This window comes from Phyllobates terribilis, unplaced genomic scaffold (assembly GCF_046119375.1).
Source record: "Phyllobates terribilis strain yellow unplaced genomic scaffold, ASM4611937v1 Scaffold_3__8_contigs__length_932513732, whole genome shotgun sequence".
NCBI classification, from domain to species: Eukaryota; Metazoa; Chordata; class Amphibia; order Anura; family Dendrobatidae; genus Phyllobates; species Phyllobates terribilis.
The window spans coordinates 289,597,674-289,610,308 of NW_027362763.1; the positions used below are offsets into that span (position 1 = coordinate 289,597,674).

At 45.7% G+C, this 12,635-nt stretch overlaps 1 protein-coding gene across 1 annotated transcript in view; it reads left to right on the forward strand.

Annotated features, from left to right (window-relative positions):
• The first annotated feature begins 876 nt into the window (after positions 1–876).
• Positions 877–12,635, forward strand: part of SKIL (SKI like proto-oncogene) — a 46,711-nt gene continuing 34,952 nt past the window's right edge. Inside the window, exons 1-2 of the mRNA XM_073674878.1 lie at positions 877–1,039; positions 2,704–4,279. Of these exons, the coding sequence (XP_073530979.1) occupies positions 3,233–4,279 (1,047 nt within the window). The 5' untranslated portion in view covers positions 877–1,039; positions 2,704–3,232. The remainder of the gene's footprint in view (positions 1,040–2,703; positions 4,280–12,635) is intronic.

The following is a 12,635-nucleotide window of genomic DNA, read 5'->3' on the forward strand; positions in this document are numbered from 1 at the left end:
TTGTAAGCCAAAACCAGGAGTGGGGGATAAATGCAGAAGTGGTGACGTGAACGTTGTTGTTGTTGTTGTTCACATAGTGCATTTTTATTCTGCTGCAAAACCTGATCTCTTGCCAGGAGGTTTGTTCAGGATTTTTCTTGCTTTTTTGCTGGCTTTTTCACTGTCCTTTTGTCTCTTTGTATATATATATATATATATATATATATATATATATATATATATATATATATATATATATATATATATATATATATATATATATATATAAGGTTCAGTGGAAAAAAAAAACTCTCATTCTGGTTTTGGCACAAAAACGGCTGAAAAACCTGACCTTTTGGCGCGTTTTTCACCACCCATTACTTCCAATGGGTGAAAACCTGCTGAAGGAAGTAACAAGCTCTATTCTGCAAAAAAAACATGCAAAGCACAAAATACTGATCAACTAAACACCACGGTGTGTGCATGCGATTTCTGGAATCTCATAGCCTTTGCTGGTACTGTAAACCGCAGCTGAAAAGTTGCATAAAAACGCAATGTGTGAACATAGCCACAGTGAGGGGCAATATAAAACGCATTCCACTGGTGTAAGCCAACATCCCCACAACGTGTGCACCAGCCTCTCCCATGGCGGCTCTGACGCTGGTAAGTGAGGCAGCCACGCCGGAGCTCCCGAACACGGTGACGATCAGTGCGGGGCAGACGTTGGCGCCAGCAGTTAGTGAGAGGACGCGCCGATTCGTCTGCTTCCTTCCCAGCAGCACCTGACACATTCACGAGCAGAGAGACGTACACACACGTCACGTGACCAGCGCGTCTGCCCTCTGCTCACCCCCTCGCCCCCGCTCCTCCCCCTACCAGTGACGTCACCGTTTCCTGCGCCCCGCAGACTGAGCCGACAGACGGCATGAGGGAGGTGGCTCGTGTGCAGCGGTGACGTCACGCCCAGTAGCCCGGGGAGGGAGGAGGAGGGTGGCTGCCTGACACCGAGCCAGAACGGCAATGGCACCGGAGCAAGAACTGCACCGCCGGAGCTGCCAAGGTAACGAGCTGAGGATTGCTGCTGGGTGCTGGGCTTCGCTCAGGTGGTGGGAGGGCACTGCCGTGTCAGTCAGCGGGACACCTGTCCACAGGTAACAGTGTGGCCCCAGATGTCAGTGTGAGCGGGGCCCCGGAGGACAAGCTCCGCTGCCGCGCACTGTGCACAGCCTGCCATAGCAGTGCCAGGGTCGGTGATCCCCAGGCGGTGCCAGAGCTGAGTGGGGTGGCACGGAGGAGCATTGTGATGTGCTGCTGGCAGGACTGCCCCGTGGGGCCACACGCCCCCTGCCCAGTGGGGGGCATCGTCATGCCTATTACCAGGCGCTGATCTCTGGGGGGGCACAATGGTATCTGGTCCTGGAGAAGCCCCCCAGTAATCTAGATCCATGCACAGCTCTCACCCCCAGTACAGCTCTATGATGGGTTAATGGGTCAGCTGGATTCTCCATGTGGCTAGCAGAGCTGCTCTGTGGCCACTGACTGACACTGCTCACATTAGAGTTTCAGGCTTCAGTCATTGATTTGTCTGCTGGGGGAATGAAATGCCTCTTTGGTGTGGGGATTCCCTCTCCCATTGTCTTCTGCCTGCGATATTAATGACCTGATGATGCATTGGCCGCCTGGCAGAAGCGCGGTATTATTCGGATTAGATGTACATTTATGCTGTGGCTATTGTTTGCCCGCGGAGCTGGATTGTCCTCATTATGTAAGCCATCTCTGGGCACTGACCTCCAGCATTGTGCTACTTCACATGATGATTACTCGCTCCTGCAGATAGGAATGGACACAATCTATTGCTATTGTGCCGGAATATCTTGGTTTATCCGGAGAGAATTATTATTTTTCCTGCTCCATTCGCTGTGTGCCACCACTGCTGCTTTTTTGTAACTTATCAGCATCTTTCACCTGTAAATATTTATATATTTTTTCCTCAATCATTTCATTATGTTGTTTTCATCCCCTGATTCTAACTGTATAGAGTGAGAATCCAGTTTGTTCCAGTACCTGGATGCACAGGGTTAAATGCCTGGGGGCTAGCATAGCTCTGGGTGATGTTTACAGGCAAGGATGGATGGGAGACACTCATTCCTGGGGTCCTGCCATCAGCATCTCCAGCCTAGTTATCAGCCTCCTGCTGGACTGCAGTGAACTGTAAGCTGACTACATAAGGATTATCACGTGGCAGTCATCAGGGACATTTCTGTTCCTTTTTCATTTCCTTACCACTTATTAGGTTTAAACAAGTCTTTCCATGTGTTCAAGCTCACCGTCACATTCCCGTTCCACTGTTTGTCATTAAACGGGTCTTTATTGTGTGTTTGAAATACAGCTTGCAGCACCTCCAGCAATCTGGAGCACGGCTTGTAGATCAGAGAAAGCGAGGCTTGGCACGCCGATTGATATGCCGGAGATAATTTACAAAGCCAACACAAAGGATAATCGTGATGACCTTCTGTTAAATACCAGTGCATGCACACGATGTAACTCCTCACCTACGAAGCAGATTATGGGGTCCGAGGGGGGCATCTTAATACGGAGCACATAAAGATGCCATGCATATGGAATAATGCCTGGGCACATTTTCTCAATTTGACCTTGACAGTGTTAAAGAACACACGTTGTTTTTTTTTTTTTCTTCCCATTTTCTTTTTTTTTTTTTTCTAGATAAAACCGCAACGTATTGAAATAAAACACCAGCAGAAGAAAACGACAACGACGACTCTTTGTTCTTGGATATGTGTGCAGAAATAACTCATGTTAACTGGATCCTAGAAAACCCCACGCTGGAAGCTCTGTCGCCATTAGATCTTCATTTCACAAACTGACTTCATTCTCCTTTCTCTGTGTTGGAACGTGGATGCAATTTTCTTACGTGAATTTGACCAAATAGAAGATAAGAAAGCCATTTAATTTACATTAACTGTACGCAGGCACTTTGCGAGATCTCTTGCACTTGTGGTTAAATGATCGATTGGAAAGCATAGATTGTTGTTTTTTTTTTATTTTTTTCAGGAGGGACGTGAATTGTATGCAGTTTTTGTGACGCTTTTCTATATATTTCTGAATAATGTAGCATAGATGTGCTCTGGAAAAGAGTAACTTGCATTTAGTTTTTGGATGCAATGTTGATTCCTAGAGTATAAACTCCCAACGTCTTGCCATTTGAGTTTTTGTATCTGAAGCAACTGCAAATATGGGGGAAGACGGAAGTCCCCCATTAAAAAAACTGGCGAAGGAGGCGGACGTTAGTGTAGATGTTCCAAAAGTTGCAAACAAAGTCATAGCTATAAAGATGGAGATGGATGACTTCAAAGACACAGTTGCAGAGGGGAATAAAGAGGGTGTTGCCAAGTCTGCCAGTGTATCACTTGGGTCATCTGAACTGAACCCTGGACTTAAGCACACTTTGGCACAGTTCAATCTAAGTAGTCGAAGTTCCCTCGGGGGTCCTGCTGCATTCTCTGCTCGATTTTCACAAGAAAACATGTCACCAACAGTGTTTTTGCCTCTTCCTTCCCCACAAATTCATCCTGGTCCCCTTCTCATTCCACCAGACAGCTCCACCGAGCTTACCCAGACTGAACTGGAAGGAGAATCTATCTCTTGCTTTATGGTGGGAGGTGAGAAAAGACTCTGCCTGCCCCAAGTTTTAAATTCTGTTTTACGAGACTTCTCACTCCAGCAGATTAACATTGTGTGTGACGAAATGTATATATACTGCTCGCGTTGTACATCAGACCAGCTTCACATATTGAAAGTTTTGGGAATTCTTCCATTTAATGCCCCTTCTTGTGGACTGATCACTTTGACAGATGCTCAGAGACTATGCAATGCTCTTTTGCGGCCACACACCTACCCACAAAATGGAAGCTTGCTGCCTGCAAAAAACTCTTTGGCTCAGTTAAAGGAAACAGGTAGTGCCTTTGAAGTTGAACATGATTGTTTAGGAAAGTGCCAGGGTTTGTTTGCACCTCAACTTTATGCCCAGCCTGATGACCCCTGTATTCAGTGCTTGGAGTGCTATGGGATGTTCTCCACACAGACTTTTGTCATGCACTCCCACCGATCACCAGATAAGAGGACCTGCCACTGGGGCTTTGATTCTGCCAAGTGGCATTGTTATCTTCACCTGAGCCCAAAGTATCAGAATACTCCCGAAGTCAAAAAGACCAAGGTTCTATTTGAAGAGATGAAAGAAAAGTTCAGCAAAAAGAACCAACCCAAGAGAATACAACCCAAAGTAAGTCCGCTTTTGTTTAATCTATTCTCTGTTTGGGGCAGGTTTTGGACCATACATTTCACTGGTGCTGGAAGCAATTAAGACAACTTGTAGTAAACTGTTGATTGAGTGCTCGTTATGTCTTGGGATATCTTTTCTATAGATAAAGAGCTGTTATGTTGCAGACATGAAAGGATCTGTTTCTTGCTATGCTTTTGCTTGCTGATCCATAGAGATCAATGGTGTTGCATGCACTGTAATAAAGCAGCAGGTCTTTGAAGATGGATGCTAGGAAGCAGCAGAGAATACATTTTCTCATTGGATTCCATAACCTTTGTAATTCTGCTTTCCTCAGATCTGTTTAAATAATAGGATATAGACTTCTCCTTTTAAAGCAAAAAACAGTTTGACTTTTATTAAAGGGGTTGTGTGTCAAATAAAAAGTTCTTTAACTGTTGTCAAAATGTAAAATAGTAATTTTATTAATTTACTTTAATTCTGGGTACTGTCCTTGAACATCAGCTTTCATGTTTGTGTGTCAGTGAGGTGATGAAGGGGGCGTACTGTCTGGTGTAAGTCATTAGCTAAGCCAGCCCCCTTCTCTACATGAGCCATGAGAAAGGGAACTTACTTGGTTAATGAACTGTGCCAGACAGCTCAACCCTGTCATTACCTTCCTGTCTGTGTCAAGAGGAAAGTTATGTGACCGAGGGAGGGTCTATAATCAGGTCAATGGGCAGTATTCAGACTTGCAGTACATTTTGATAGTTTTTTTTTTTTTTTTTTTATTTATTTTATTTTTTTACTGAGACTGGTTACATGCACAGGAGAATTAGACCCCGTTATAAGGAACATTTCAATATGTTTTGGGATCTTGGGCAAGGAAGGGGCATAACCAAAGAGAATTTGCAACAGGGCTTTTCCATTGTAAGATATATTGTACATGGTCTCCCCCCATGTATGTAAACCCTAATTGTAAATGTTTGGCACTAGCCGAGAAATATTTTTATGAAAAACCTTCTGCTAAGGGAGCAGATTTCCGTGATTCAGAACTGAAAATTCTAGCAGAATACATGTTAAAAAAAAAAAAAAAATGCACTGTTCTGGGTCTGTGGGTGGGGGCAGTGCATGATGTGGGGGTTTGAGGGCAGGGGTTGTGCATTATGCGTGGGGGGTGATGTCTGAAGGTGAAGGCTAGGGCGATGCGTGGGGGGTGATGTCTGAAGGTGAAGGCTGGGGCGATGCGTGGGGGGTGATGTCTGAAGGTGAAGGCGGGGGCTGCGCGTGGGGGGTGATGTCTGAAGCTGAAGCTGAAGGCGGGGGCTGCGCGTGACGCGGGGGATGTCTGCAGCTGAAGGCGGGGGCTGCGCGTGACGCGGGGGATGTCTGCAGCTGAAGGATAGGGGCTGCTTGTGACGCGGGGGATGTCTGCAGCTGAAGGATAGGGGCTGCTTGTGACGCGGGGGATGTCTGCAGCTGAAGGATAGGGGCTGCTTGTGACGCGGGGGATGTCTGAAGCTGAAGGATAGGGGCTGCTTGTGACGCGGGGGATGTCTGAAGCTGAAGGCGGGGGATGTCTGAAGCTGAAGGCGGGGGCTGCGCGTGACGCGGGGGATGTCTGAAGCTGAAGGCGGGGGCTGCGCGTGACGCGGGGGATGTCTGAAGCTGAAGGCGGGGGCTGCGCCTGACGCGGGGGATGTCTGAAGCTGAAGGCGGGGGCTGCGCCTGACGCGGGGGATGTCTGAAGCTGAAGGCGGGGGCTGCGCCTGACGCGGGGGATGTCTGAAGCTGAAGGCGGGGGCTGCGCCTGACGCGGGGGATGTCTGAAGCTGAAGGCGGGGGTTGCTTGTGACGCGGGGGATGTCTGAAGCTGAAGGATAGGGGCTGCTTGTGACGCGGGGGATGTCTGAAGCTGAAGGATAGGGGCTGCTTGTGACGCGGGGGATGTCTGAAGCTGAAGGATAGGGGCTGCTTGTGACGCGGGGGATGTCTGAAGCTGAAGGATAGGGGCTGCTTGTGACGCGGGGGATGTCTGAAGCTGAAGGCGGGGGATGTCTGAAGCTGAAGGCGGGGGCTGCGCGTGACGCGGGGGATGTCTGAAGCTGAAGGCGGGGGCTGCGCGTGACGCGGGGGATGTCTGAAGCTGAAGGCGGGGGCTGCGCGTGACGCGGGGGCTGTCTGAAGGTGAAGGCGGGGGCTGTCTGAAGGTGAAGGCGGGGGCTGTCTGAAGGTGAAGGCGGGGGCTGTCTGAAGGTGAAGGCGGGGGCTGTCTGAAGGTGAAGGCGGGGGCTGTCTGAAGCTGAAGGCGGGGGCTGTGCGTGACTCGGGGGCTGTCTGAAGCTGAAGGGCGGGGGCTGTGCGTGACTCGGGGGATGTCTGAAGCTGAAGGGCGGGGGCTGTGCGTGACTCGGGGGCTGTGTGGTGCGTGATTCAGTGGTCTGAGGGGAGGGGGCTGTATGTGATGCTGAGATTTATGCTTTCCTGATCTTGATGCCCTAATCAAGCATAACCCAGTGTGGAAGATTTATTATTATCCTGAAGTTAGACAGGATAAACCTAGACCAGACAGTCAGAAGCTGTGCCAAACTAGTCACACTGGCTCATGCTGAATGATAAATTTGTTGCGACTTGCCAGACATGTCAGACAGTTCTCCTTACACGACCTTTTGGCTGGCGCTTACCTTACACCAGTATTTAGCTAAAAAAACCCTGCTTGCAATCTGGTGCAATTCGGACTAGGTACACGCTGCTCAGCAGTGCTGTTGTGGCTTCAGACATTCCCTTGATGGATCCATTCGTTACAGTGAGGCATGGACTCATGTTTGTGCTCCTTTTTATATGTTTTTTGTCTTTTCTGACGGACACATAAGTAGTCGGCTAACACTTGTCTAACAATGTCCCCTTTTCTTGTCACTTTTGAAATGGAATCTAGTGAAGCATAAAGAGACTTTACAATACCCAAGAAATTTGGCACAAGGCAAGCACTTCACTTTTTGCCACATTTTCTGAGTTCTGGTTCATTCATTAGGATTTTTTTCCATTTATATCAATTTTCCCAGTGTGTTTCTTTAGGGGCTCATGTGCATAGCCTTATTACATCTCCATGCAAGTTCTGCTGACCCCCAAGTGGCACGCACATAATTCTACTGGGGTGCTATTTAACCTTCAACAAATACAAATAGACGTATTGTGAAAATGTCTTCCCACAGAGCCACAATTTTGGAATGGTCCATCATATATTATAGTGAAATTATGTAGAGTTGCACATCGATGTAAATACTTTTATGCCACAAATCGATTTTTCTGGCAAACACGGTACCACAATATAACTTTGTATTGTACATCATCATAGTAGAGTTGCACAAAATGATTTGCAGGACCTCGGCGGTACTCATTGGCAGCCGGATCACAGCATTGCGAACTTCACACTATTTGCGGCTCGCTGGGCGCATCTTCTGATTAGTAGGATAGTAGTGATCATGTCGCAGGGCCAGATAATTGGAAGAGGTGCCCAGGATGCCAGCAGGTAGTAGGACCTTTGTCAAGGCTCTGGTACGGCTGCCACGGAGTACCATCATGGCCTTGGACCAAGGTTCTGTGAAACCATTTGCTCAACTCTAGTATTGTCTTCAATGCATTTCTTCTGGGGATGAATGTCCTTGTTAGCACCATGCGGAGTGACCATATGATGGCACACAGAGCAGGGACGTTGTATGCACACATCTCTGCTGCTAACATGCGGCCTACTGCTTCATGCACGTGACTGTTGAGAATCTGCAGCATTTTCTGTCATTCGCGCAGAATTATAAATAATGTTCTGGATCCCATCTACATATATAGTACTGTAAGATCTTGCATCTTCTGTGGATTATGCAGTAATTTGTTTTAACTCTGCTCATAATGTGGTGTGCTCGTTACATGTGTATGGGGCATGGTGACCCATGTACTACCTCCTCTTTGACCTCTGTTCCTACACGTTTTTTTGTCTACCTGTCATCTGAGCGAACCAGATCAATGGCTTTGTTATGTTAGTTATCAGCCTGTTTAGGATTTCGCACATAATTATGATGGATATGTCTGTCGCATGTGCTCCATTGTCTCTGATATATGTAGTGAAAGTATTGTGTTTGCAAACGATTCCCAATGAATCTATCAAAGGGGCTTTCTATTTTTGGGACAAAGACTGTGATTACACTGTGGACCAGTGATGTACAAATATTTATTGGCTAAAAGTGATAGTTTAGTAGAGAGAAATAATTGGACACAACTAAAATCTTCTACTACTATGTGATTAAATATGGATGTGACTGCTTCTCGTTTATTATACATGTACGCTGAGCTGGAGATTAAGCATTTGTCAACATGAATAATTTGACTATAGCCGTAACACATGAAGAGTTCAATCACTAATATTTGGAAACGGCAGAAATATCAGTTTGCTAATATAAGGTTATTGTGTAAAGCGGAAGTGACGTAACATCCTGCAGGGAGTGTGATGCTGCCCTGTGTCCTGCAGGGGCAGGCAGTGTAGAATACATACTATGTGTAGGCACTGCACACCATCTAGCGATTGGTATTAGTGATTCCACTGTAATTTCAGCGATTAATGTATAATCATTTCCTGCATTCTGGGGCTGTAGTCACTGATATTACATGTTGGTCGGATCCATTAATTAGCCATCCATTTTTCTTTCATTTGTAACGGATCAATTTTTTGCTTACTGGATCCAGTCAGCAAAAAGCGAATCCATTACAAATGAAAGAAAAACAGATGGCTAATTAATGAATCTGTTTTCCATAGACTTCAATGTTATAAAAACGGATCCAGCAGAGATCAGTTATTTAAAAACTGACTAAAAAGTTGTGTCTGGACAACTTTTTTGCCAGCGGATTGCTGCTGGATCTGTTCTAACTGATCACTACTTGACATGTGAACATAGCCCTACTCTAAAATGCTGTGGGGTTTCAGAGAGCTCATACTTTGTAAAGCTGACTGGGGACTATGGGACCGATTCATTAAGACTGGTATTTCATACCCCAGCCTTAATAAACGGGCTCATTGGATGCAATGTATAGAATTCATTATGAGGCGCACATCACTTCGTGAATTCATTGCACCTAATCAGTGGTGTGCGCCTCTGTTGTGCCTTACCAGAAATGCTATTTCAGTCAGGGGCTGGAATAGCATTTCTGACTCAAAAAAATACGTTGGCACCTTTTTGCAGAATTTGATGGGCAGGCATATCCATGCCTCATAGCACACCAGACACACCCATTTTGGCACTGCTGCTTCAAACTAGCATGAAAATATTTATTTATATAGCGCCATTGATTCCATGGCGCTGTACATGAGAAGGGGTTACATACAAAATACAGATATCGCTTACAGTAAACATATAAACAATGAGACTGGTGCGGGGGAAGAGGACCCTGCCCTTGCAGGCTTCCATTCTACAGGAACGGAGAAGGAGACAGTAGGTTGGGGGGTTGCAGTAGCTCCGGTGTTGTTAAGGTGGCAGCAAGCAAGGTCATGGCAGGCTGTAAACTTGTTTGAAGAGATGGGTTTTCAGGTTCCGTCTGAAAGATCCAGGTGTGGTGGATAATCGGACGTGTTGAGGCACAGAATTCCATAGGATGGGGAATATTCGGGAGAAATCTTGGAGGCGATTTGGTGAGGAACGAATAAGTGTGGAGGAGAGAAGGAGGTCTTGGGAGGACCGGAGATTACGTAAGGGAATATATCGGGAGATTAGTTCAGAGATGTATGGAGAAGAAAGGTTAGGGATGGCTTTGTACGTCAGTATTAGTAGTTTGAACTGGATACGCTGGGCAATTGGGAGCCAGTGAAGGGATTTGCAAAGGAGGGTAGCAGAGGAGTAGCTAGGTGAGAGATGGACCGGTCGCACATCAGAGTTAAGGATGGACTGGAGGGGTGCGAGAGTGTTAACAGGTAGGCCACAGAGGAGGATGTTGCAGTAGTCGAGGCGGGAGATGATGAGGGCATGCACAAGCAGTTTGGTAGATTGAGGGTTGAGGAAAAGACCGATTCTGGAAATATTTTTGAGCTGGAGGTGACAGGAGGTGGTGAGAGATTGGATGTGGGGTTTGAAGGACAGGGCAGAGTTAAAGATTACTCCGAGGCAGCGGATTGTCGGTACAGGGGAAAGAGTGATGTCATTTATTGTGATAGAAAGATCAGGTGGGAAAGATATGCGAGATGGGGGAAAGATGAGTTCAGTTTTGTCTACATTGAGCTTGAGGTAGCGGGAGGAGAAGGAGGATATGGCTGATAAACATGCTGGGATTCTGGACAGCAGAGAGGTGACATCTGGGCCAGAGAGGTAGATTTGGGTGTCATCAGCGTACTGATGGTACTGGAAGTCATGGGATTTTATGAGCTATCCCAGGCCAAAGGTATAGATTGAGAAGAGTAGAGGTCCTAGGGCAGAGCCTTGAGGGACTCCAACAGAGAGGGGGCGAGATGAGGAGGTAGTGTGGGAGTGGGAGATGCTAAATGTGAGGTTAGAAAGGTATGAGGAGATCCAAGATAGGGCAAGGTCTTTGACGCCAAAGTAAGAGAGGAAAATGGCAAAAGTGACAATTTTGTTGCACAAAAATTTTGTAACTTTTCGAAGTGTTTTACACAAGTATTCTGTCGTAAAAGCTTTGATCAATCATCACCTATGTTTTCCATATGACTAGTCGGAGGCAAGTCCCTGGAGACTTCTCCCCCGTCCTTTGAGTGACAGGTTTCTCCTTATGCACACACATGGGAGAGACATGGAGAGACTTGTCACTAAGTGATCATAGTGAGGAAAAGCCGCCCGAAATTTGCCATCCGGGACACACAAAGCTTTAAAAAAATTTTTGTCTTGTGCTATTAAGTCTATTTTTTTATTTCAGTGTAAAAAAAAAAATGACAATTGTTATTTATTTTGACATTCAGACTAACATGTAAACAGTTGCCTAGACTATAATGGGTATCTGTTCTATTTGTGAAATGCACATCTTTATTAATGCAACTAAATGAAATACAAAGAAGGCCTTGGTGTAGAAATAGCAGAAGATCACAAAAATACAGACAAACAGGATGGGAAAACACCTCGATGAGATTGTACATCCTGCAATATCAATATCTACCACAAGATCACTGTATTGGACTAGAAGTGCAAAACCTAATATTTTTATGTTGCCAACAAGAAACAGTATAGAAAATATAGTAGAACTAAGGGATATAAGGCACGAATCAACTCCACAAAGATGTGTGGGGTCGCAAAGTAAGCCCCTCAGAAAGGCTGATGACTCTGGAAAAACACCCTTTGAAGCATGCACAAAAAAACAGAATTACCAGTCTCCCGGATGCAGCTTTTCAAGCGAAACGTGCATCAGGTGCAGTAGATCCCAGGGTCCCTACTGTTCTATGTTGTTACTTTGACTGTGTTGCTGTGTTGACTATTTATGTGCCTTCAACAGGCATTTACCACCTTTTTTTCTTGTGTTATTAGGCTGTGTGCCCACGATGCGTTTTACAAGCGTTTTGGCTGCGGAATTTGCGCAGCGTAAACACTTGTAAAACGCTTGGTAATCCGTCCCCCATGACAGTTTTTGATGTGCGGAAAATATCCACAGCATGTCCACTATTTGTGCGTTTACGCTTGCGGAATTGCCTTCTCTATGCATTAAAAAACGCAAGGCAATTCCGCATGTGCAAAACGCGCGAAAAACACGTGTCAAATTCCGCACACGTTTTTCCGGGAAAGGACATGCAGAAATGAAGCAGAAATTTTCTGAATCGTGGGCACATACCCTTAGCCATCCTATCTGGCTAGCTGTGGGGCTTGATTTGGGGTCAAGCAATGCCTTTATATACCTTGGCTCTACTTTACTACATTGTTTTTCTCCTTGAGAGCATGAAAATAGTTGTGTTTTACTAATTGTGGTTATATACTACCATCTTGCGACAGACATTGAAGTTGCAGGGTATTCATTGTCCAGGTGTTTTCCCCTCCTGTCAGTATAGATACAACACAATAATTCAGACTAATACGTCTGTGTATTTCATTTTAGATGTTCTTTCTTTTGATGCGAGTTGCATTTATAGGTCAGCACATGGTATAGTTGTCTTCTAAATATTTATTTTAAAAAAACAACTTGCCACACAATATACATTTATGCATTTCTATTTCTTCAGTGGTTCCCGTCACGTGTGCAGAATGAAAATGTATTAAATGTGGTATTAAGAGATCCATTTTGTCACTGCGGCATGTGCCATCTATGGTCACCATAATCACTAGCCATACAGTATGCATGGGACTACTGCCATGTATAGAGACCTTCGGATGCCAATAAAGTGAATGATAATGGTGACACAGCAGGT